Source organism: Megalobrama amblycephala, linkage group LG18 (genome assembly GCF_018812025.1).
Source record: "Megalobrama amblycephala isolate DHTTF-2021 linkage group LG18, ASM1881202v1, whole genome shotgun sequence".
In the NCBI taxonomy this organism is placed as follows: Eukaryota; Metazoa; Chordata; class Actinopteri; order Cypriniformes; family Xenocyprididae; genus Megalobrama; species Megalobrama amblycephala.
Genome location: NC_063061.1, coordinates 12,784,835 through 12,812,521, shown reverse-complemented (window position 1 = coordinate 12,812,521; position 27,687 = coordinate 12,784,835). Strand labels below are relative to the sequence as shown.

At 36.0% G+C, this 27,687-nt stretch overlaps 1 protein-coding gene across 23 annotated transcripts in view; it reads left to right on the top strand.

The window, feature by feature from the left end:
* ncam1a (neural cell adhesion molecule 1a) overlaps positions 1-27,687 on the top strand; it is a 280,290-nt gene that overhangs the window by 168,765 nt on the left and 83,838 nt on the right. For all 23 annotated transcript variants that reach the window (XM_048166423.1, XM_048166424.1, XM_048166429.1 and 20 more), the window contains exons 2-5: positions 24,515-24,589; positions 25,587-25,796; positions 26,045-26,188; positions 27,398-27,535. In XM_048166423.1, coding sequence (XP_048022380.1) covers positions 24,515-24,589; positions 25,587-25,796; positions 26,045-26,188; positions 27,398-27,535 — 567 coding nt within the window. The remainder of the gene's footprint in view (positions 1-24,514; positions 24,590-25,586; positions 25,797-26,044; positions 26,189-27,397; positions 27,536-27,687) is intronic.

The window sequence follows — 27,687 nt, the reverse complement described above, 5'->3', positions numbered from 1 at the left end:
TAATCAGAGCTGTAGATTTAGCACAGTAATTTAGTGTAATTATAATTCAATTTATAATTAAATAATAATAATAATGCTGTAAAATATATATATTTTTTGTAATATCTTTTTAACTATTTACATTTCTGACACTGTAATTTTTTTATGTATTTTTATATTATTATAGTTGTTTATTTATTAATTTTTGCAGTTTATTTTCTGCAAATGCTTATATATGTGATTAATTATAATTTGATTAATTGATTTGCATATCCCATTTTTTTATTTCTTTTTTTTATATTTTCATTTGTTTTTAATTAAAGGGGGGGGGGGGCAACATGGCGTCACATTATGTAACTCTGTAAACTTAAAAATAATAATTTAAGTATTAGGGTTTACTCCAAAATTTTGAGTTACACAAAAATTTAACTAAACTCCTCGTTCAGAAAATGTAATTGTTTTAAGTTGCATCAATGATTTAACAGACTTTAATTGCATTGTACTCAATCTTTATAAGTTAGTAGTACTGTTCGGGTTTATAGTGCAACTCCCCACCCATCAAATCAATATCTCTATGATATGAAAAACTATTTACCCAATAATTCAGGGCATTTCTCAGGGTCTTAACTTTACAGTCCGGCTCCTATGATCAGGCTCGTCGAGAAAAAGGAGTCAGTTAACATTAAATGAATATGTGAGGGGAAAAAAATGCTTCTGCTGGGCTTAATTGCACTTTTGTACTGTAGCAAAGAGATTGTTCTAAGTTCAAGTACTCTCAACTGCAGTTAAAACACACTAGATAGCGTTAGCAGTGCTCAGAGGGGAGAGAATTACTGTCAGCAGTGACCTACTCAAACACAAACACATGGAGCTTAATAACAATACATTGCTCGTTTGCTCTGTCACACACATCATTTAGCAACAATTAGCATTACTATTGGAGGCCCAGTGCATAAAAAGAACACCATCTCAGTGTCTCTTTATCCATTTAGCTCTCTGGGTAATATTGAATTTAGTTATGTGTGAGCATACTGTATCAGGTAAGGTTGGGCATTTTATGTTGGCCTGTGGCATTTTTTTCTGCAGTTGCTGTTGAGATAGGACACGCTTAAACCACTTATCTGAGTCAGATTAAGCCAGTAAAAATGATGGTCTCTGCTTACACTGCCTGCATAAAATGATGAAAAACTGCCTTATTTATGCATGTATTTTTTGCATGAGCCTTATCAATTTAAAATTGATAATGATTAGGTGTGTTTTGTTGCCTAGAATCATATGGATATCCACCAGTAAGCAAGAACACAATGCAGTATGTTGTGAATAAGATGCAGTGCAGAATAAGTTCAGCGCATGCTGTCAGATTGCGGCAAGGAAAAATTAACAGGTTCGGTCACTGGGGACGTTACAGCCAAACACATAAATCTTATCAGACAAGTCCATGACCCAAAAAATGCCACCATTGCCTGAGCTGATCAATGCTAGGCTTTATATCTTGCACTAAAATGGTTTGACTATTCAGAGAGTCTGTGTGTAGTTTCCACTGAAAGGGACCATCTCAGGCTAAAGGGGGCAGCTCTTTTTGTGCACTTCATTAGTTAATTAGAATACAGGCACACTGGCTCTATTGTGCGCACTATCCTGAGGGACAGACAGAAAGAGACAGAGCCCTGCACTTGTATTCTCATAAATGCACCTCCAAGCTTTGAGAATCCAGCGACCGGAAGGACTAAATCATAAAATTAATTTCGCTTAGTCATTCTTGGGTATATTGACTCGGCCTAAAATGAAACCTACTTTTATGCAAAAACGTGAATTCAGAAACTTCTAGCTATGCAAACTCAATTTTGTGTGCTGTTGCGATTTGACTCCAATTCATGATGCAGCACAAGTACACTGTAAAAAAGAATTGTTGGTTTAACTTAAAAAAGTAAGAGACCTGGTTGCCTTGAGTTCATTGAAATTAAAAATTTCAATACAATAAAGGCGGTTGATTTAATCAACAGAAACTGAAAATATTATGTAATTGAATTAAGTTGATTTGACAAAAGAAAAAAATCTTGTGATGACAAATCATGAAAATATTGTTTTAGTGTACACACTGCATTTTCATTGCACCACAAGGGGCACTGTGGCAGTTATTCGCATAAATATATGCATTTACTGTCAATTTGTAATTATATACAGTACAGTCCAAAAGTTTGGAACCACTAAGATTTTTAATGTTTTTAAAAGAAGTTTCGTCTGCTCACCAAGGCTACATTTATTTAATTAAAAATACAGTAAAAAACAGTAATATTGTGAAATATTATTACAATTTAAAATAACTGTTTTCTATTTGAATATATTTCACAAAGTAATTTATTCCTGTGATGGCAAAGCTGAATTTTCAGCACCATTACTCCAGTCTTCAGTGTCACATGATCCTTCAGAAATCATTCTAATATGCTGATCTGCTGCTCAAGAAACATTTAATGTGTACAATTGTACAAAATATTTGTGTACAATATTTGTTTTCAGGATTATTTGATGAATAGAAAGTTCAAAAGAACAGTGTTTATCTGAAATCTAATCTTTTGTAACATTATAAATGTCTTTACTGCCACTTTTGATTGATTAATGCATCCTTGCTGAATAAAAGTATTAATTTCTTTAATTTCTTTTCAAAAAAATAAAAATAAAAATTCTTACTGACCCCAAACTTGAACGGTAGTGTATAATGCTACAGAAGCTTTGTATTTCAGATAAATGCTGTTCTTTTGAACTTTCTATTCATCAAGGAATCCTGAAAAAAAAAAAGTACACAACTGTTTTCAACATTGAAAACAATCATAAATGTTTATTGAGCAGCAAATCAGCATATTAGAATGATTTCTGAAGGATCATGTGACACTGAAGACTGGAGTAACGATGCTGAAAATTCAGCTTTGCATCACAGGAATAAATTACTTTGTCAAATATATTTAAATAGTACACAGTTATTTTAAATTGTAATAATATTTCACAATATTACTGCTTTTTACTGTATTTTTAATTAAATAGATGTAGCCTTGGTGAGCAGACGAAACGTCTTTTAAAAACATTAAAAATCTTAGTGGTTACAAACTTTTGGACTGTACTGTATGCTGACACTTAATGTCAAATTTAATGTAATCTTTAGCAAATCTCATTTTTCAAACTGTACATTGTGTCACCTAAATGAACCTCTAGCATTTAAAAAAGATTGTTTTTACTTTTTTGTGTTCAATATTTGATTTATTTAGACAAAATAGTAATGAATTTTAATTTCGGCCATTTATCTATTATAATCAAACAACACAAAAGTAAATTTCTGTATATTAAAACCCGTATGTAAAATTGCTTTTATTTAAACATTTATATGTACATTTATTACCAGTTTAGTACCAGTTCTCTCTCCATGTGTCTTTTGGTTTATTTATTTATTTATTTATTTATTGTTCTGTTTAAAAAAAAGATGAAGACTTTGTCCGGAGGACTCCTTTAATTGTGTTTTTAGAATTCTACCATAATCAATTTTTCAACAACGATGATTAAATCTTTAATGGTGCACATTTTCTAGCTCAGCTGATGCCTCAGGCAGATTGTCAGATCGAGAATGATGTTGTTGAAAGCTGGAGTAACTCTGGCAAACATAATGAAAGCCTTTGAAAATGACCCAAGTGCTCTTCACTGATGAAGCCTCTGACAGACTGCTCTGCATGCATGAACCTGGCTGCCGCTCCGCACTCCGCAGCTTGTGTCAGATGTGTGTTTTTTTTACCTTGAGGCAGCCAGAGGTTCTTTACATGCATTTTATCTGTTCTGAACCCTTTCAGCCTCTCTAAACACACCGCCTTGCTCTGAGGCTCAGAAATCTCTGTCCTGTAAACCCAGCCCTGTGCTCTGCCTCATTAGTAACCCATTAGAAGGACACTCTCAGGCCAAGGGATTTATGGGGTATTTTCCGTAAGTGAAATTGCAGCCGTGTGCGTCAGCGGTGAGCGCAGACATGGTGGTGGAATGTCTGAGTTCGATCCGCACAGCCTGACAAAGGAGAAGGGCATCAGTATTCCAGGTGTCTGCCCACATCAAAGGGAATTCAGCAGAGCAGGGAGCTGTTTGATTAGCCGGCATCGATACAGCTTAAGATTTTAGGCTGCTTAAGACAGCTGACAGCGAAACAGGATTTCTTGTCTCCTTCTAAGTGTTTTACTAGTCTTCTCATGTCTGAGTTTGCAACGGTTTGTGCCTGCTGAAATTTTTACTGATAGGAAGAGTGCTCCCAATAGTGTGGAACGCTTACCAGTTTAGCTCATGAAATTAATAGATTCAACTTTTGTCTTCAGATAACTGACACTGACACGAACCCTATACAATATATCCCTTATGGCCTATGGATTAGGAGTGGCACTTGAATCAATTATCAATTTATTAATTAAAAAAAAAAAAAAAAAGCATTTATATGAATAAATAACTTCCCAAATTGATGAATAAATCACTTTTAATGTCTTATTGTAGTTACAGTAAATATAGCAATAAAATAATACATTAATAGGCATACTTAAAACTACATTCAAGTTGTTTAAAATGTTAATGTAGCAATAAAATAATACATTCTTAAAACATTTAATGCAACTTTTAAATCACATTTTTTAAAAAGCAATTGTGTTTCTTTAAATTCTTAAAAATTAGAAAGTTCATTCACTGCTCTAATGTGTTTAGCACCCAAAAATGGAAATTCTGTCATCATTTACTCATCCTCATGTCGTTCCAAACCCATAAGACTTTCATTTAATTTCAAAAAATGAGATTTTTGTTGAAATCTGAGAGATTTCTGTCCCTCCATTGAAAGATTTAATTTCAGGTTTTATTCACAAACATTGATCAGTGAACATGCATAGAGCACTCAAATTTGGTAAAAAGAAGCTCAAGGATACTTGCTTAATCCATGTGAACAAATGAGGTTCATTGTTTCATGCCATTCCAGCACGTTTGAGCTTCCACAAGAACCAATGAGGTTTGTTCTCGAGCGTCGAGCAAGGACAGTTTCCATTTACCATATCTGAGTGAATAAAACCATAAATTAAATCTGTTCATCATATAAAGCGATCACGTCTCTTCAGAAGTCTTGGATTAAACTGCTCAATTCATTTTTTGTGGTGAATAAACTTTTAATGGAGGGACAAAAATCTCTTAGAATTCATTAGAAATATCTGCATTTGTGTTTTGAAGTTGAATGAAAGTCTTATAGAATGACATGAGAGTGAGTGAATTGATTACAGAATTTTCATTTTTGTGTGAACTATCCCTTTGACTGTCCAATGGCATTTTTAACTCGATTGGTAAATGGATAAAGATAGGCAATTGACAAGTTAAGTAAAACAATTGTTTCTAAAAAATACAATGTCAATTTTGTATTCAAAATGATTTATACATCTGAGAAATATCCTTGTGGGCACTGCGCCTCAGGCGACCCGAGTTCGAGTCGTGGCTCAAGGTCCATTGCCTGTTCTTTTTCCTGTCTCTTTTACTACGGAAGAGGATTAGGGCCAAGCAATAATAAAAAAATAAAACCATCTCAAGATTAAAGTTGTTAAATTTCGAGAAAAAAATCGTTAAATTTTGAGAAAAAAGTCGAGATAAAATGTTGAGAATAAAGTCATTAAATTACGAGAAAAAAGTTGTTAAGTTACGAGAACAAATTCGTTAAATTATGAGAAAAATGTCGTTAAATTTCGAGAAAAAAGTCGAAATAAAATGTTGAGAATAAAGTCATTAAATTATGAGAACAAATTCGTTAAATTACGAATTTGTTCTCATAATTTAACGACTTTTTTCTCGTAATTTAATAACTTTATTCTCATAATTTAATGACTTTATTCTCAACATTTTATCTCGACTTTTTTCTCGAAATTTAACGAGTTTATTCTCATAATTTAACGAGTTTATTCTCATAATTTAATGACTTTATTCTCAACATTTTATCTCGACTTTTTTCTCAAAATTTAACGAGTTTTTTCTCGTAATTTAATGACTTTATTCTCATAATTTAATGACTTTATTCTCAACATTTTATCTCGACTTTTTTCTCGAAATTTAACAAGTTTATTCTCATAATTTAAGACTTTATTCTCAACATTTTATCTCGACTTTTTTCTCAAAATTTAACGAGTTTTTCTCGTAATTTAATGACTTTATTCTCATAATTTAATGAATTTATTCTCAACATTTTATCTCAACTTTTTTCTCGAAATTTAACAAGTTTATTCTCAACATTTTATCTCAACTTTTTTCTAGAAATTTAACAAGTTTATTCTCATAATTTAATGAGTTTATTCTCAACGTTTTATCTCGACTTTTTTCTCAAAATTTAACGAGTTTTTGCTCGTAATTTAATGACTTTATTCTCAACATTTTATCTCAACTTTTTTCTCGAAATTTAATGACTTTAATGTCGAGATGGTTTTATTTTTTTATTATCACTTTGCCCTAATCCTCTTCCGTACTTTTACACTGTCCTAATAAAGGCAAAAATAAAAAATAAAAAAAATTAGTTTTAAAGTTTTAATATGTCTATTTATTTGTTCATTTAAAAAACAAAAAAAAAAGATTTTTTTTTTTTTTTTTTTTTTTTTTTTAACTGGCAATCGTACTTCTCCATAACTGTAAGCTCAGGACTGTCATCATAGTTAGGGGAGGAGCAATGTGACACTTCCTGGGTCTCATAGCCCTCAGAGGAAATCAAACTGGGGCAGGTTTACTGGTACCGGACACGGATGCCCCCAGACAGCCATGACAATGAAACTCAACTAGCATTCTCTTCCACTCGCAGCACCAATCATAAAGAATAAAGCTCAAGTCTGTTTTCCCTGGCTCATCATTAAGAGACCTGAGTGAGGCTGAGGACTGAATGGGAGCTACAATTTCTGGCTTTAACTCCAAGCAGAGACCCTCAGGAGTGTTTGGTATTTTAAAAACAGACATTGCTGCCCAGCCTTTTGTGAGGTCCTTAATCTGTACTGTTCCTCCATAAGCAGCATGAAGACTAGGTAGCCACATAATTGCTTCCATATTTTAATGAGAGTCATTTATTTTTGTATCATTCATTGAAAAATAAACTGCTGCCTTTCCAGAGTAGTTCAACCAAAAATGTGTTTTTAGATCCAAATCAATAGCTGGATCGCCATTATAGTACAGCAAAATGACTTCATAACATATAATACGTCCTGTCTAGTTTTGAATGATAGTTCAAGAAAGACTCGTTAAACAATCAAGAGCTTGTAAATCAGATACACATTTCCCAATTCTGATTCACAAGCTCTTGATTGTTTGATGAGACTTTTGAATGATTCTTTAAAGGATTAGTTCACTTTAAAATGAAAATTACCACAAGATTTACTCACCCTCAAGCCATCCTAGGTGTATATGACTTTCTGATGAACACAATCGGAGTTATATTAATAAATATCCTGATGCGTCCAAGCTTTATAATGACAGTGAACGGGACCAACGAGTATGAAGCTCAAGAAAGTGCTTCCATTTATCGTAAAAGTACTCCACACTGCTCCGGGGGGTTAATAAAGGCCTTCTGAAGTGAAGCGATGCATTAAGAAGTAAGAAAAATATCCATATTTAACAAGTAAAATATGTAGCTTCCGCCAGAACGGCTTCCGTATTCAACTTACGAAGAAAGTGTAATGCCTCGCGCAGTTCAAAACGCTAATGCTACCTCCAGACCACCTTCCGTATTCAACTTACGGAAAAAAAGCGTAACTGACATTCCGTTGAATACGGAAGGCGGTCTGCCAGAAGCTAGATATTTTACTTTATAACTTGTTAAATATGGATATTTTTTTTACACAAACGCATCGCTTCGCTTGAGAAGGCCTTTATTAACCCCCTGGAGCCGTGTGAAGTACATTTATAATGGATTGATGGGCTTTCTATAGCTTCATACTCATTGGTCCCGTTCACTGCCATTATAAAGCTTTGATGCATCAGAATATTTATTAATATGACTCAGATAGTGTTCATCAGAAACAAGAAAGTCATATACACCTAGGATGGCTTGAGGGTGAGTAAAGCCTGGCGTAATTTTCATTTTAAAGTGAACTAATCCTTTTAAAGGCCCTGTTCAAAACAGTCACGTGTTCATGAATCAGACACTACACTCCATGTTGCTGATTAATTTAAAAGAACTCAGTCAAAACTAAATGAATGAGACTACACTGGTTGCACAGTATGATTTTGATTTAGTAAAAAGAACCTAAAGCATGATTTATTTATTTTTTGTGATTCTCGCTACACTGGTTGCTTTTTGATTTAGCAAAAAGATCTGGCTCAAAAGAGTCATTTGTTGGTGAACATCCCTGAAATGCAGGTCACGATTAATTGGAAAGTCAATATTTTTACACAGCCCATTTTCTGCCTTTCAATATAAGCGTGGTAGCATGCTTATGGGGGTCAGAGTGGGACAGCAGTGCGCTTAGAGTTGTTGGCCGGTTTCCAGACGCCATGTCTGGTCTGAAAGCAGGATGGTAATTAGCCCGAGACAGGCACAGCTGACAGACTGCCGCATCAGACACCCCAGCACCCTTCAATCCCCCACCACACGGCTTAGTCAGGATTACCGAACATACCATCACTCTGCCCGGTGCTCCTCTGTCTTCATCGGCGCTGAGGGACATGGAGAGACCACGGTCCGCAGCGCAAACAAATTACACGCTCAGCTAAATGGCATGCTGGGTATTTATTTGCAGGAGAGACATTCTCGACGGGGTTTACTAGGAGTTTAGCTTGGAGGAACTGTTGAATTCTCAATTCAGACAGACGGCCGTTTTGTTGGTTAAAGTTGTAGTTAGCTTCTCAAGCTGATGTTATGAGACCAGACATGTGCTGCTGGGTATTGAAGTGATACTGGAGGTTGAGAATTGGTTTACATGGGCTGATCTCCGAGGGAGGAGTTTTCTGCCTCAACTGGCTCGATGCAATGAGCTCACTCAGAACATTGCAATTGTCTTTGTGCAGATCAAACGCCTTTTCAATCTGACAGGACCGGGCTGTTTCAGTTCCTTGCCATCATTCCTTTTCGAATTAAATTTGAGATTAAGTAGCAAAGCCTTGCCAATGTGGACTTAGCAAGTGTACATGACGAGCAGGTTTGGAATCATAAGGATGGCTAATCTTCCGCTAGTGCTGCAACAGGGCACCTGTTCCCTATGACTTTCAACAGTAAGTCAATTAACTTTAATTACAGCTTGTGGCTCAAGGTCCCACAGTGAGAGGCAAGCCATCAGGACGATCTACAGCCACACACTGAACCCTGAGACATTGTCTTCTCCCCAGCAACCTGCATCCGTCCACCCACCTCATAAACAACGTCATCTTTTTCTGTTTAATTACTGCTCCAACTGATATCACACCTCGAGCACACTGCATCTGGTTTGCTCATTCACAGACAGAGGTGTTGCGGTACATTTGATACATTGGAAAAGCCAAATACTTCACCATACTTCAACCTGTTCTTTTATTCTTGCTTGAAGGAATAGTTCACCTTGAAATAAAACAAAATATTTATAAATATATAATTAAATTACAATTTAATTTAAAAATGCTGGTCGATACCGATAATGAATAATAACTATAATAATAAATAAAATGAATAATAAAGCAATAAAAAATCGAAATTAATATATAGCATTTAAAATGGTTTATTTTTGTTACTTAGTGTTTTGTTTTGTTTTTTATCCTTAAAACAAAATTCTGTAGAATTGTAATATTGGTAATTTATCATTTTTTGTCCATAACATGAAAATAACAACATGATTTATTATTATTATTATTATTATTATTTTATAATAACTTTTAATAATAATCCAATTTTATTCAATAATAAAAAATATTTTTATTGTTGTTATTATTTACTCATAAACCATACAAATACTCACATGAATGAATAATCAATAAACAAAAAACTTTTTTTTATTTTTTTTTATTTAATCTTTCTGTGGGTGAACTGCTGCTGATATCTTTCTCTGCCAACATATAAAAAAAAAAAATGCATTTTACACAAAATTTTTATGGCCACCAGAATATTTTGTTGTTGAATGAATATCTGAACATACAATAGATAAATAAGAAAAGAGCCTCTGCTTCATGCATTCTTTTTTTTTATCAACACTTAAATGTGGGTATGTTTCATTAAAAAAAGCAGCATTTTGAACAAAAAGATGTTTTTGTCAAAGACTCTGTCCAGATCGGATTCAGAACTATGATCAAAATATAGATAGGGTAGATCACGTCCATCAACACCCCCTAAGTTTGAGTCCACATTTCATTCGATAATGTTGGGCAGTGTTGATTTATATGCTGTTTAACGTTTGATGATCGCTTTATTTTACATGTGCGTTCGCAATTCTTCTTTTGCTTGTTTCTGCTTCTTCTTCGCTTGTGTTTTGGACCAGATATTCGGTACTCTTTCAGAAGATGTGTAATAGCGCCCCTTACCATATAACAGCGAAAACATGGATTGTTGGAAATTTCCCTCAATGGCGGGGAAGCGTTGTGTCATAAATGATGGAAAATTCTGTCGATTTTGAAGGAGTTAAAAGAAAATGGACAGTGAGGGAGATGAGATTTCCTAAGCCCTTCTGTGTGATCGCCAGTCAGAGAGCAAGTTCTATCTCTCTGATGTTTAGTCACCCATATCTGCATTAAGTACAATTAGTATCCTGCAGGCAGTGTTCAGTCACTGTGTGGTGGGAGGTGCCCCTCAAGTTTCAAGCTGACGCTGTAGATCGTGGGGCATCTGCACCATTAAAGGTAATAACATATGTAAATGAAATGAACTTGTTTTTGGCAAGGGATGTTCAAGTCATTTGAATTTATGTTAGTCACACGTTGTGGCAGCCTTTGAGCGAGTGGTCTAATTTATCATCCCGAAGACGTGCCTTGCTTTTAAAGTGCACATTTCGCTTCACCGTTATTATGATGGTGGCATTGGCTACTCGTGGCAGTAGTATATTTTTGTGGATATGTCACGAGAGGGAACAACAACGTTATTTAACAACTATGCGTTTATTGAACTTACTGCATGAACTGAACATTTCAGTGAACTGCATAAATCAACACTGCCCATATATGGGTATCCCTGCCAATACAGGTACAATTTGATTGGCCGACATAATAAGGCTGGTTCCACACATGATGCTTATCGAACTTATAACTGCAAACTGACACCTGATGTTATTGTAACAAATAAGGCCCTGTTTACACCTGGTATCAAGATGTGTTTTGGTCTATCGGTTCACAAGTAGACAAGGAACATACATTCCCATTTACATCTAGTGTTTTAATCAGTCTCTATTGTCCACTTTTCAACCTGTTCTGATTTCTTCGAGGGGAGAGTCTATGGGCAGGTAAACGTATGGCCTTTTTCAGATCTTTTGTTCTAATGGATGAAATAAGCTCGCGGAAATTACATATGAATGCGACCAGATACAGTGTTGTTTCTGCTCTGATAGTTTCAAGACCACACCGAATGCAGTGAGTGGGTGTTAGAAACCAGGAATAGTGAGAGAATATTGTGCTTGTTATGTTTTTCGTCTTCAGACCAAACTTAGGGGGCATTTACACAACACCGTTTTCAAAAAAGCGTAAATCTTTTTATGCGTTTTGGGCGTTCATTTAAATTCATATTATGTGTTCAGTCTATAGGTGTGTAGTGTTTCTTTAAGAAGTAACATCACCAACTACTGGCCCGGCATGCATAATACAGCCAACAAAGTTTAAATCTCTTCTGGCAATTGCGCTTCCCATAATGTTTACTCATAAGGTCAGTAGGCGGACAGTAGGTGGTCTTTTGTGGCCGTTCAAATGCATCCGACCACATGAGCATCTACACTAAGAAATCAATGTGTTTTCAACTACCTCTGGAAGTGGTCGTAAGTGGACAAGCTCAAAATGGTTTAGACACTCTTTACACCTGTATTTAGTGTCATTCACTTGTGATCTGGTTGATGAAAATGCTTCTTAATACCAGATGTAAACAGGGCCACTGCTACTGTCGAGATGATAATCCTCAACATAACCTTTGCTGATGGCAGCTGATGTTTTTAGCAGGAAGTGAAGACACGTTTTGAGAGACCAGCTAACTACATTAAAGGTGCCCTAGAATTAAAAATTGAATTTATCTTGGCATAGTTGAATAACAAGAGTTCAGTACATGGAAATGACATACATTGAGTCTCAAACTCCATTGTTTCCTCCTTCTTATATAAATCTCATTTGTTTAAAAGACCTCCGAAGAACAGGCGAATCTCAACATAACACCGACTGTTACGTAACAGTCGGGGTGTACGCCCCCAATATTTGCATATGCCAGCCCTTGTTCAAAGCATTAGACAAGGGCAGCCAGTATTAAGGTCTGGATCTGTGCACAGCTGAATCATCAGACTAGGTAAGCAAGCAAGAACAATAGCGAAAAATGGCAGATGGAGCAATAATAACTGACATGATCCATGATAACGTAATATTTTTAGTGATATTTGTAAACTGTCTTTCTAAATGTTTCGTTAGTATGTTGCTAATGTATTGTTAAATGTGGTTAAAGTTACCATCGTTTCTTGCTGTATTCACGGAGACAAGAGAGCCGTCGTTATTTTCATTATTAAACACTTGCAGTCTGTATAATTCATAAACACAACTTCATTCTTTATAAATCTCTCCAACAGTGTAGCATTAGCCGTTAGCCACGGAGCATAGCCTCAATCTCATTCAGAATCAATGTAAACATCAAAATAAACACTGTACTTACGCGATTAGACATGCTGCATGAAGAACACTTTGTAAAGATCCATTTTGAGGGTTATATTAGCTCTGTGAACTTTGTTTATGCTGTTAAAGGCAAGCGCGAGCTCCGTGGGCGGGGGAGCGCCAGATTTAAAGGGGTCGCAACCTATATATCGGTGCATAGTTAATGATGCCCCAAAATAGGCAGTTAAAAAAATTTATAAAAAAATCTATGGGGTATTTTGAGCTGAAACTTCACAGACACATTCAGGGGACACCTTAGACTTATATTACATCTTGTAAAAAAACGTTCGATGGCACCTTTAAAGTATGTTGGTTTAAGAGGTTTAGGTTAGGTTATTCTTTAAAATTAGCTTTCAGAAAGGAAGATACAAGAGAATTTATAAGGGGGCTTCAAGATGACTTAAAATTATTTTAAATAATACAAAACGAGCATTAAAGTAAGCCAACTCAAGATATTTATTTTTATTGTCTTGAAAAACATGAATTTACACTGTAAAGAAATATATTTTTCAATGTTATAAATAAAACAAACATTACTGGAGTATGTTAAACCTGTAAAAGTCATGTAAATTAATTAAATCTTCTAAATCCATGGGTTTTTCATAATGAATATACATTTTTCTAGTTATGCCAAACTCTAAAACACTTTAAAAATATTTTATAGGGTAAAAATGATGAGTAGAAAAGGTTTTAAATCATTATCCTATAATCCAATAAATCATGAAAAACTGGAAAAGTCATTGGGCTTTTAAATATTGTGGTGGACAATGGGACGCCATGAATTCAGAAAGATTGAGAACCACTGCTCTAAAGCCAACTGTCATCATTCCCACCATCACAAGCTTGTAATTCCTTGCAAGAGTCCTGCCTGTTTGTCTGTGTAAAGTTTAAATGTATCAAAGTAGGAGTAGGAGCAGCAGGTCAGTAGCACAGGGGGCTTTATCTTGCTTTGTGGTCCTTGAGACGGACGTTTGCTCTTATTCTGCAGTCATGCACTTTGGTTGCTACTTTGCCGTCTACCATCAACTCCGGGAGAGCATTTACACATACCTCTGAGGCGAAGGTCGACAATACTACTTATTTTCTAGATCACAGCTGTTTTATTTATGCTGCCCTCAGGTTTAGTAGCATTTTGATCCTGGGATGAACAGAATATCTTCTAAAAAGAAGACATATGTTATGTATCATGTAGCCCTCTTAGACATAAATGGAGAATTTTTAGGTGTGGATTAAACATGTCACTTCCTTTGTCCACATGTATAGGCTCATACTTATGTTGGATTTGTGTTGTCTATAATCCTATTAGCTTTATGGATTTTGGTATTACATACAAGCATTCTCATCAACACTTGTGAACTTCTCAAAGTAAAGCAGAACATATCAAATAATTAGTTTCATGTCAGAGGCTTTGTTTATTCAGCTGTCTGTCTCACACATCTCTTTAATCGTCGTTAATGGACATCTGTTGGTTCTCCATAGTGTGGACATGGAGTGTAATTTCTCATTTACATTCGAATGTTCTGCTTTGATTCAGTGCTTAATTATTCAGAGATGAAGAGCTTCTGAAAATAGTTTGGATGGTGCAAATGTTAGTTGTGGGTGTTTGTAATTGTTTTTGAATGTTCATTGATTTTGCCCCTAGTAAGTTGACGAAGGAAGTCAATGTTTTTGCGAAACTTTGAGGGATGGAACTGCCCTAAATATGAGGAAAGTGATGAAGTAGCTGCTAGTCACTTATTTCTTGCATTTCTCTGGATCACAGAGTGATAAAATAGAACCTCAGAGCTACTCTCCAATCTGTTCTTACAATATGGTGCCGTGTAACCTTGAAAATCACAAAACAGTGGACTATGACTCTTTTCCCTAAGCTGTTATTACTTTTTGTAATTGCCTTAAAGTCAGACTGCTTTAAAATATAAGCAGGTGTTTTTTTCCCCCCCCTTGTCTAAAGACAAAGTTAATGCTGCATTCTCTGCATATCATGCATGCATAGACTGAGACAAATGCTGGAACTGGAATAGTCGGCGCAATTGGACCGGATGATCAGCGTGGTAATGAGGCCATCCAATAACTTTCTCTCACCCCGAACGCCCTCTGTGTTGGCATCTGCTGGAAAAGTTCCACCTAAAGGGTATCCCAGGCTCTCCAGTTTCCATAGTAACTTGCCAAGGGCCCCCGCAGGGTGGTGCATGAAGTTTTTGGAGTTCAAAGTTGACATGCCACCCCAGAGATGCTGGTTTCCTTCATTGGCTGGTTGGGTAAGAAGTGAAATATTAAGCTGAAGCAGCTGTTCTCCGTGGAGTTTCTCTGTTTCATTTACTGCCAACATCAAATTAACCACTGTATTAGAAGAAATACATGGTCACAAATATAGTTCACCACAAAAATCCTCAGACATGGATAAGCACAGGATGGAACAGTTTGTGAGAGATATGTAGGCTATATAATGTAATATTATGTAATTTAGTACTGTTCAAAATGTTTGGGGTCAGTAAGAAATTAATTATTTTATCCAACAAAGACAATTAATTTGATCAAAAGTGGTTTATGTTACATTTATGTTACAAAACCTTTAATGTTACACAAAATAATAAATGCTGTTCCTTTCTCCAACTAATACTTTCTATATGCAGCCTTAGACTAATGGTGCAGTCACATTAGCTAAATTAAAGGGTTAGTTCACCCAAAAATGAAAATTCTGTCATTTATTACTTACCCTCATCCCGTTCTACACCCGTAAGACCTTCGTTCATCTTCGGAACACAAATTAAGATATTTTAGTTGAAATCCGATGGCTCCGTGAGGCCTCCATATGAAGCAATGACATTTCCTCTCTCAAGATCCATAAATGCACTAAAAACCTATTTAAATCGGTTCATGTGAGTACAATGGTTCAATATTAATATTATAAAGCAACGAGAATATTTTTGGTGCGCCAAAAATAACAAAATAATGACTTATTTAGTGATGGCCGATTTCAAAACACTGCTTCAGGAAGCATCGGAGCACAAATGAATCAGTGTATCGAATCATGATTCAGATCGCGTGTCAAACTGCCAATGGCTGAAATCACGTGACTTTGGCGCTCCGAACAGCAGATTCGATACACTGATTCATTTGTGCTCCGATGCTTCCTGAAGCAGTGTTTTGAAATCGGCCATCACTATATAAGTCATTATTTTGTTTTGTTTTTTGAGCTCCAAAAATATTCTTGTCGCTTTATAATATTAATATTGAACCACTGTACTCACATGAACCGATTTAAATATGTTTTTAATACCTGTATGGATCTTGAGAGAGGAAGTGACATTGCTTCATATGGAGGCCTCACGGAGCCATCGGATTTCATCTCAAATATTTTAATTTGTGTTCCGAAGATTAACGAAGGTCTTACGGGTGTAGAACGGCATGAGGGTGAGAAATAAATGACAGAATTTTCATTTTTGAGTGAACTAACCCTTTAAGAAGAAATTTCACAGGTCAAAAATGTTGATTGCATATATTCAATAAGGTAGTGATGCATGAAGCACAGCTCACAGAACTCACTTCCAAATCAAACAGCTTTCTGTTGGTCAATGCGGCAGATCTCTGAAAAACACGAAGCCCTGAAATCTGCATCTCCCTTAAGTCTCACTTTAGAGACTTCATTCAAAAACATTAAAAAATGTTACGAACCCCAAACTTTTTGAACACATATTGTATATTATATACACATATATTATATATTATATTATATTATATAAAAAAAAAACTCTTTCAAATGTGTATCTGTCATTTTGAACAACCTATAATTCAGTAAGTGCTCTAGCTGATTCAGTGAGTTCATTGAGTGAAATATTTGTCAGACTGGGTCAAACCAGTTACGCTTGAGTTGTGTGTTAGTTTGAATGATTCTTTAAAGGAATAGTTCACCCAAAAATGGAAAATTCTGTCATCATTTACTCACCCTCAAGGTGTTCCAAGCCTGTACGAATTCCTTTCTTCTGCTGGACACAAAAGAAGATATTTTGAAGAATACGGGTAACCAAACAGTTGATGGGCCTCATTGACTTCCATAGTATGAAAAAATACTTTGAAAGTCAATGGGGTCCATCAACTGTTTGGTTACCAACGTTCTTCAAAATCTCTTCTTTTATGTTTAGCAGAAGAAAAAAAAATCAAACAGGTTTGGAGCAACTTGAGGGTGAGTTAATGACAGAATATTCATTTTTAGGTGAACTATGCCTTTAAAAGAGTCATTAGTTTGTGACTGGACTAGTATCACATTCTGTTCCAGGTGGCATCTTATATAATGAAATGGTTCGCTTTGATTATGTAGCTGTCACACTGATCTCTGTGTTTAATGAAAAACTTAAACTATGGGATGTGTAGAGGCTAAAACAGACACTTAACAGGTGTCTACCCATCATTTATGAATATTACCAAATCATTAATCACTGACAACCTGAGAAAAATTCTGAATGGAGAAGCAGATTCATATTCAATCTCAGATGCACCTCACCTAGTGGTGTGTCTAATAAAATCATGTCTTGAAATGAGTTGAGGTGGAACTCAGCAACTCCATGCTTTGTACTAGGTGTGTGTGTGTGTGTGTGTGTGTGTGTGTGTGTGTGTGTGTGTGTGTGTGTGTGTGTGTGTGTGTGTGTGTGTGTGTGTGTGTGTGTGTGTGTGTGTGTGTGTGTGTGTGAACGTGTTTGAGCTAGCCTTAAATCTGCTGAGAAGGAATGACATCATACATATCAGAGTTTGCCCATGCTCTTTCATCTTCCTTTCATAGCTCGCCTGACATGGCATTTCAAAGCACCTTATTTCTGCAGAATGGTAAAAATAAACTTGCTGTCAGGAAAGTTTGTCAGTGGGAGAATCTCTTTAATCTGGCCCACAGAAATGTAAGCTTTCTCCGAGTTGACACCCAACGTCCGGCACACGTCAACGTGTGGACAGCTCATCTCCTCGAAGTCTTTGTGAAGCCTCTGTGATTAATAGTCCTGTGTTTTGCCAACATCAGTGTCTCTGCCTCCGTTACACAGGGATTAATACACCATGTTTGCTGGCATGTTTCGCCAGAGTACGGAGATGAATTGCCGCAGCTGTGTATTTACATGAATATAGTGATTTAATGTAGAGGATGTAGCTTTGTGTCAGACGCAAACACACGGATTGGTAACACATCACTGAACTTGGGAAAATGCAGAGCTGTTTTCATTAGCTGTCAAAGACTAATACATACATTTCATAGAAAATTTGACATCTAATAAATGCAGGATTTTACGAGCAGAAATATGTGATCGTAAAGTCAAGAGGAAATTAGATTGGATGTAGATATACAATGTAATATATATTACTCATTTGAAAGATAGCATTGTAAGAGAGCTATAGCCCATATTCAAGATGCTACATTTGATTTGTTCAGGCTTATTGTGGGTACAGTGTGAAAATTAAAGCTCTTTCTTGCTGCTTATTGCTTTATAATGTTACTCTGCGTTTGGCCCAGAAAGGTCTATAATACCTGTAGAAAGATATTGGTTAGCATTCCCATTCATCTCAATGGCGGTAGCTTGCCAGGGCCGTGCTAACCAACCAAACCTTTACACCTTGTTTGGACATAGACAAATACTGAGAGTTTCCTCACAGAGTTTTAGCATATTAACTCACTCTCCTAATTTGCTAGTCTGTTTGCATCTGTATTGTTATTGTGCTATATATTCAATCTGTCAAATCATGATATGATATGCTAATTTTGCTAAGTGGCCTGCAGTTATCTATGAAGATTAAGAGTAAAAGATGCTACAGTAGATGATCGTGCTGGCGACACAGCGAGTTACCACCTCTAAGGCTGAGCTGTTTCGGATTTATTTTGTAATTAGGCTTATCGATTTGCCATCCTATTGTGCTTTATGTGTTCATTTGCCTTCCTTGTGCTCTCAACAAGGACACAGCACTGCACTTTTGCTGTATTGACACTCGCTACACAAGGAGTCCAAACATTTGGCTTCATTCAATATACAGCCTCAAGACTGCATTACCAAGTCAAAGAAGTTAAAAATAACACTATCATGACTGTACCGGATTTCTCATGCTCTGCGTTTATTTATTTTGTTGAGTTGTTCAAAAGCTCTGGTGTTTTTGAGTGGAAATTGGACTATTTCTTAAGCGTAAATGCTTTCAGTGAACAAACAACTTAAGTCGTAGGCAAATTTAATATGTTGGCCTTTTCCCTGGTGCAAGGTTTTTTTTTTTTTCTGCTTATGAGTTTTTTTACACAATATATGGATAAGATATTGGATTACAGTGTTTTCTTCAGACTAAGTATATACAGAGACTTTTCAAGCTCAGAGAGCAAGTCATATAGCTGGGGTACTGATTGAGTGCACTTAAGACTTGATTATGAAGACATTTTTCCTTTTTTGATATGTGCTGAAAGTGTAAGCGCACTGTCTGGAAATTCATTTTGAGCAAACAAGACAGAACCACTGTTTCCTCCCACGGTACTTTAATGTCAGCAAATATTTCTAGTTGCATTTCATATATAGACACAAACAAATAGAGATGTTCTTTGCTTGACTGCAGATACTGGAGCAAATATTCACACAACCACTCATGACACTTTCTATCTTGGAGCTTTATGATGAAATACGGGTCTGTAGGTCTGTGTTCAGGGTTGTCGTGGTTAGCAGATATTTGCATTGTCCTTGATCTACTACTTATTAAATATAAATGTAATACACACATACACTACCATTCAAATGTTTAGAGATGGAAAATGTTTTTAAAGGCTGCATTTGGAAGCCTTTAAAAAGCCCTACTATGGTAATCGATGGAAGCTCCCACCCACCACCTCCCCCACCGCCGATGACTACCATAGTAGGAAAAAAAATACTATGGTAGTCAATGGGGGATGAAATCTGCTTGGTTACAAACATTCTTCCAAATATCTTCCTTTGTGTACAGCAGAAAGAAGGTTTGGAACAACTTGAGGATGAGTAAATGATGGCAGAATTTCATTTTTGGGTAAACTATCCCTTTAAGGTTGGGTGAAATACATGTTCACAGAAGGTTTTTCACCTTGGGAGAATGCATATCATCATTGTCATGTTGAAAAAATGCCCAACAACACGGGGAATGAGGAGAGAGTAGCATCTTCTGTTTCAAGTGTGTGTATTACATCAATCATTCATAACAGCATTGATAAAGCACAACTCCCTCACACCTTCAGCACTCATAGATCCCTATATAAGAGATTTACAACCACTGAACTTTACTGTGGGAACCAGGCACTTCTCACTGTACTCTTCCTCTAGCAACACAATAACATTTTGGATGCTGTTAGATGCAAAATGATTGACTTGGTCTTATGAGACCAGAGTATGGATTCCCAGAAATCTATATTTTGTAAATATGGGCCTGGGAAAAGGCTGACTGACTTTATTGTGCTTTGGCTACAGTGGGTATATAGTTCCAGTGAGAACAACAACCATGCATGTCGCTTCTGCGGGTTGCATCTTACATAGCTTTTGCTGGCTCTGAGACGCTCGCTTGGTATTTCTCCTGCTCTTTGTCTAGCAAAAAATCCCTCATCACTAAACGAAAGCCCCTGATTATTTCAGGGGCCTTGTCACAAGTCCATAGTTTTTGAATTTCTGTGTTACTTTTGCTATATTTTCACACTTAAAACAATGATTTGGTAATCCTCTTGTACTACTGCCCTCTTTTGTGAAATAAGTCTGACAGTTCTCTCCCAAGTGGTTCCATTGTTGTCAGCTAGTCTTGAGAATGATTCGGTGGACTATATAACACTTTTATTTGTCAAGAAATTACTTCTTTTTAAATGTTTTGGTTCAACATACTTAGTAACTTTTAGGTGTGTGTACTCATTTTTGCAACACAAAATTTGTATCACTTTGTAAAGAAAATCTTATTTTCCTGAATAATTTTGACATGCTTGTTTTGCAATTGATTAAGCAGACTTGCTGGAACCCTTACATGTCTTCTAAGTAAAGAGTAATTGCTGAATTTGTTAAGTTTCACTCATTTATGTTGTGCACTGTATATTTATTAGTAGGATATTCATAAGAAATTATTATAAGTAAAATAATGTAATTATAGAAAGAACATTGATATAGTGAAACCCATTAAAACTAATACAGCAGGCTGCTGATTAGTTAAAAAGAAAATACATTTCCATGTCTAAATAGATCTTAGTTATAAAAGTTGTAAAGCTAAATGTAAATTCAAAAGTCTTTTTGCAGTGTAGAAGAATTAGATGTAGAGCACTTTGGGTAAATCTGATATATTGAATTAAATGTTTTTTTTTTTTTTTTTAATTACCCATGATAGCAGTGTGTACAAGCGAGCTCTGAGTTGCAGAATGCTGCTGTGTAGATCTATCTCGTGTGGTTTGGTTCTTGGTCAGTTCCTCTTTAGCTGCAAACAGGAAACAAAGCATTCCTGTAATTTCTTGACAAATTATAGTGTTTATGACTGACAGGCTCAATGACACTGCCTGCAGTGATTCTTCTGACAGAAAAAAACAATCAGATGTTGTTTTTCTGTAGGTACAGTTCCACCTATGAGATAGAGCAGTTTGCCTTCATCACTTTTTCTTGGGATGTGATGGCATCCATTGCTCGTGGAGCTAATGGCTGCTTGCTGCCTGGGCTCATCTCATTCACCGCAGTTGATGCAGGAAGATGAAATGTATTAGCCTCATATCTGGAAACTAATATGCCATCATTTACAGCATTACGGTCCCCAACTGCACACGAAAGAAAATGTTCAGGGAGCTCCATCAAGTGCCTTCCATTAAACTGGAAAATTGAAGCTTAAGGTACCACTATGAAATATCAGTGTAGTTCAGAACCCCTAGGTAATTGTGGGTGGAAAATAAGTTTGCGAGAGACCTATAATTCACCGTATTTCTGATAGTGCAGAGCCCTAATTGTCATATTAGTCCGAGAATCATCCTGCCTAACACTGGGGTTTTTCAATAAGCGCTTGTGACAGTACTTGGGGTTACCATGGCTACGGTTTACTGCACATTGCTCTTGTATGCCACCACCCCGCGCACCCGTTTCTGTACCGCAGTACATACTCATCTCCGTCTGCCATATTAACAGAGCTGGAAAAGAGCCAGCGCTATTGACGTGTTGTTTTCTTCAGGTCCAAAAATGCACGGCCTTGTGCTCCTCAAACACCCACTGACAACATCCTTCCCAGGAGTGCGTTTTAATTGGTTGGCAGACCTAGTCACTGGGGATGTACAGCATATGCTGCTTCTTTTAGTTTCAAGACAAAAAAGTGTGATTTTATGTAAACTACCTTAGTAATTAAATAGCAAAGAGAAGCTTTCTGCTGAAAAGCTTCAGTTAGGATGTGTAGGAGGAACATGTACAAATGTGTATGGGTATAATTTAGGAATGGGTCATGATAGATGGTAACCAACTACACTAGGTTTCCCAAAGTCATGGATCAAATATCAGGGGACTTTAAAGGATTAGTTCACTTTGAAAATTAGCCCAAGCTTTACTCACCCTCAAGCCATCCTAGATGTATATGACTTTCATCTTTCTGATGAACATAATCGCAGAAATATTAATAAATATCCTGATGCATCCGAACTTTATAATGGCAGTGATAGGGATCAATGAGTATGAGCAGAAGAAAGTGCTTCCATCCACATCCATCCATTATAAATATGTGCTCCACATGGCTCCGGGGGGTTAATAAAAGCCTTCTGAAGCAAAGCGATGCGTTTGTGTAAAAAAAAATCCATATTTAACAAGTTATGAAGTAAAATACTCATACTCATTGATCCCAACCACTGCCATTATGGATGTGTCAGGATATTTATTAATATTTCTGCGATTATGTTCATCAGAAAGAAGAAAGTCATATACACCTAGGATGGCTTGAGGGTGAGTAAAGCTTGGGCTAATTTTCATTTCAAAGTGAACTAATCCTTTAATTGATAGATAATATTCATTACTATTCAATAGTTTGGGGTCAGTAAGATTTTATTACTACTACTACTACTACTACTATTTTTATTTGAAAGAAATTAATACTTCTATTCAGCAAGGACACATTAAATTGATCAAAAGTCACCGTAAGGACATTTACTGTATAGTGTTGCAAAAATAACACGTAAATAGCACTAAAACAACACGTCATGGTTTTCACAAAAATATTGAGAAGCACAGTTGTTTCAAAAATTGTTAATATGAAATGTTTCCTGAGCACCAAATTAGCATAGTAGAATGATTTCTGAAGGATCATGTGACACAAGTAAAGGCTGCTAAAAATGTATTTGGAAAGTTTTTCACAATATTGCTGTTTTACTGCAATCAAATAAATGCATCTTTGGTGAGCATAAGAGACTAATTTTCAAAAACATAAAAATCATACCAACCCCAAACTTTTGTATTGTTGTGTTTATTTTTCAAGTTCTGCTCTCAGACATTTAAACTGCATTATTTTATTATTTTATAATGTTTCGTGGTGCACTTATAATGTTAGTATGATTTTTACATCAAAAATTGTAGAAATAAAAGGTATTTTTCCTATCCTGATTTTAGCCCTCTGATTTGAACGCTCTGTTTTAAGGGGCGTGTCTGCTGTGAGACTTCAGTGTAAATGCCCACTGTTGTGATTGGCTAACATCTTTGCATATGAAAATAGCTAAGTATTACATGTGGAACTCTCAAAAAAACTTTTACAGTGCTCAAGGTTTACTAATCGTGAAAAGTGTTGATTATAGTATTATATTTAGATAGTGGCATGAAAGGTTGCAGTGATGAGCATGTAGCTGATCACAGACATGTTGAGCACATGAATGCAGTCATCTCCTCATTGTAACTCGATTTCTGCACAATAACAAATGCTTTCATCATAATTAACAGTGCAAACACAATGCAAATAAAAGATTCGTTAATTCTAACAGGAGTTTTGGTGAGAGTCCAGATCTTAGTCTCTGATAAACTTGCGCTGTTTGATTGACAGCTTCAGCGATTGTAAAGGGAGCGTTTTTGATCGCTTTCTATAAATAATTTAATCACAGTTTAAATAAAAGATTATTTTCATCCTACTAAGAGAAACAATGTGAAGTTACTGGTTTGATTTACTGACAATAAAAGATTTTGAGACTAAGAACATCTGACTTTACATGAATCATTACATTTCAGAAATCACTGGTGATTTTGGCTAGACATGTACACATAATCCGTACATTTCAAACAATCTGTAACAAAGCAATAGTGACACTGTAAAAACTTTTTTTTACATAAGTGTGTTGCGGCATTCCTGTCGGATCCAATATAGAAGGCACCGTATCGTTTTTTAACTCGTTGATCTTCTTCTGCAGAGGCGATCTTTCACCTATCTATGACGTAATAAATAGGCACATTCCACAAGAAGTCTTTGTTTCAATAAAAACTGTTTTTGGACTAACAAGGAAGCTTTCAATTCTGAAACTTACAGTATTTTCTTGTTATATGATGACCTGTTATATGTCAAAAGCTCAAGGAAATTTTGATTTCTCAATTCATGACCCCTATAATACATGTATTAATATACATCTAATGAAATGATAAAGGATATTTGATTCATCATTCAGGGAACCGACTACCTAGTTGATTTTAAAAATACATAGTTTTGCACATTTCCTTGTATGATTGGTGTATTGTATCTGGGTTATTTCTAAAATATGTTTTTCTCTCTGTCTCCCCAGCTGCTTTGCAAGTGGATATCACTCCGGCCCAAGGAGAGATCAGCGTGGGAGAGTCCAAATTCTTTTTGTGTGAAGGTAGGAGGATGACCCTCCTGTGATGAAACATATCGGGGGTCACGTCACATTTAACCTTCATGAAGTGCTTTTGATTTCAAACCTGCCGTTACTGCTCTTTTCAATGCATTTAAACAAGCCCTTTCAGTCTGATGGGTGGGAGAGGTTGACTAAAGCTTTGAAGTGCTTATTTACTGCAGATAAATTCATTGACCTCTCTGACTTTTGCAGCGAATCAGTTTGTGAATTTTATTCCTTGATTTTTTGGTACAGAGCAACATGTAATGTTAAGGAATAATGGTAGATGAAAAGCAAAAACAACTTCTATTATAAATGAGGAACATTTGAAATATTCAGAGGACTCATAAAAGGGGAAAAAAAGAAAATGTGACTATATTATGTTTGGTTTACAGGTATTTTCATGGGTTTTGTGAAATATTTTATGGCACATTAACCATCTTGAGTGTGTCCTTCAGTAGCACTGGATGATATATAAAAAATTCTAAATACATATTATGAATATCATTCATTAATGTTGTTGTAATTATTTCTAAAGAGCAACATTTATGATTGTTGTTCATTTCCGTGGATCGGTTCAAACTGTCTGTCAATGAATAATTGAAAACTCTGAATCTAAAATTGTGATGTTCAAATGTTAAATTCATATCAAAATTATGTTAAATATATTAAATACTAAAATATATGAAATGTAACATATATACGAACATGTTATAGTAAACATAGATGTGGATAAATGTGTTTTATGAAAGTGTTTTGTTATAAAACATGCAAAATATGGAAATGTAATGTAATAATGTGATTTTAGCAATATTGTCCAACTCTGTTCTTTATGGAGATGGATTTTGAATACACTAATGCACACAGATTAAGATGAATTCTTGAGTAGACAGCCCGTTTAAATGCATTTAAGGCAAAAGTGCAATTTGTCTTGCAGCTGATGAGCTGACGGCCTGTCACAGTGTCTTCTCTCTGTTTGTCTGTCTGTCTCTGTTTTCAGTTGTTGGAGATGCTAAGGAAATAGACTGGTTTGCACCCAATGGGGAAAAACTCAGTCCAGGGAGACCAGACATCAGCGTCAGCAAGAATGACGAATCCTCGTCGACACTTACAATCTACAATGCTAACATCGACCATGCAGGCATGTACAAGTGTGTGGCCAAAAGCGGGGACAAGGAATCTCAGGGCACTGTCATCGTAAAAATTTTCCGTAAGTAACATATTAAACACAAGTAAAATGTTATTTATTATAAGTATTGTTTTAATTTAACTATTGAAGTTGTAAAAAAAACTTCCTTCAGGGATTGTTTACCTTTCTATGAAATGCAATGCAAAAAAAAAAAAATCTTTCTCAGTATAAATATAGAGTCTTTCTCTATAAAAATAGAGATTAAGAACAGGATTTTTGCAATAGTGGGAAAAGATGATCTAAGAAGTGCATTTCAAATGTTTTTTCAGAGAAACTCACTTTCCAAAATGCTCCGTCGCCTCAAGAGTTCAATGAGGAGGATAATGCTGACATCATCTGTGACGTCATCAGCTCACCACCCCCAACTATCATCTGGAAGTATAAAAAGACAAGAATCCAGCCTGAGACTGATGGTAAGACTTGCAGTACCACAAGCAGATCTCTTTCAGTCTCTCTCTTTCATTCCGCCAGTGTTATCCTCATATTTCATGTCTCTCCCATACTCACTTTCATATTTCCTGTCAAAATCATGTGTGAGCTCTCTTAGCACTGTGACAATGAAAACAGCAAAAATGAAGCACCTGTATTTTTATTGCGAGAGCTCAAGTAGTCAAAGTTTTATGCTGTTTTCATCTGCACCATTTTGGTTGTCGATTCAAGCCTCATTTTGGATGAAACTGTTTTAAACTCGAAAGGCTCCTCCCTCGGAGACCGCTGGAAGAAACGGTGACCGCAGTTCTCTGCTGTGAGACGTGAACTCAGTCCTCTGCTAGATGAGATTTTCACTCCAAAACCACTAATTGTAGCGGAGCTTGAAAACCAAACTGCTTTATGTAAATAACACATTTTCCACATTTCTCTCATTAACCTCTTGTGTGCTCTTTTTTTGTTTGACTGATGTTTCTTGTAGTTCGGATGACGTACAACATAAAACACTCTGTCTATGTGACATACACTCTAAAAACAACCCAAGTTGGGTTAAATATGGACAAACCCAGCTATTGGGTTGTGTTTGACCCAGCAGTTGAGTTAAATGTTTGACCAACGTGTTGGGTAGTTTTATTTACCTCAAATATTGATTATAAATTAATATTTGGCTGGCTTAAAATTAACCCAAAATAGATTGGGTTGGTCCATATTTAACCCAACTTGGTTTATTTTTAATTATTTTTTAGAGTGTACTACTCTTACCATTTATGCAGTATACTGCTTAAACACAAAAATACCAGGCAGTGTCCACTGTATTCTGTGTAGTGTACACTAAATAGTAATCAAGTATTCCATTTACAACATTTCTAGGCTAGAAAGCTGTGCTTTATCTTGCTAGATTTGTGTTTTCATTGTTTTTAACACATCAGTACTGTCTTACTGTTTTACTGTCTCCACAGAGTTGAAATTTTATGTGCACCTTTACTTTGCGTCTTGAATATAGATAGCACTGCAGAAAAGCCCATAAAGATGATTTTATATGGGAGAAGATGTGCAGCGAGTCATTTTGCTGCCCAGCATGTAATGAGAGGCTCGTTAACATGGTCTCCTTATCTTACTCAAGAGTAATTACAGTCTCATTTTGATTCCTCTCTCACTTTTCCTCCCTCTCTGTTTCTATCTCACACCTACAGTCCGTTTCAAGGTCTTAAGCAACAACCACCTCCAGATCCGCGGCATCAAAAAGACAGATGAGGGTGACTACACCTGCGAGGGCCGCATCATGGCCCGGGGAGAAATCGACCTCAGGGTCATTAAGGTCATTGTCAATGGTGAGGACTCAATCTCAGAGACACCTGCTCTTTTGCCTCACATGACACGGGAGCACAGCGTCTGTATACATTTACAGCAATTAGTCGGTCATTTATTACTCACCCTCATGTCGTTCCACATTGGTAAGATATTCGTTCATCTTCAGAACACA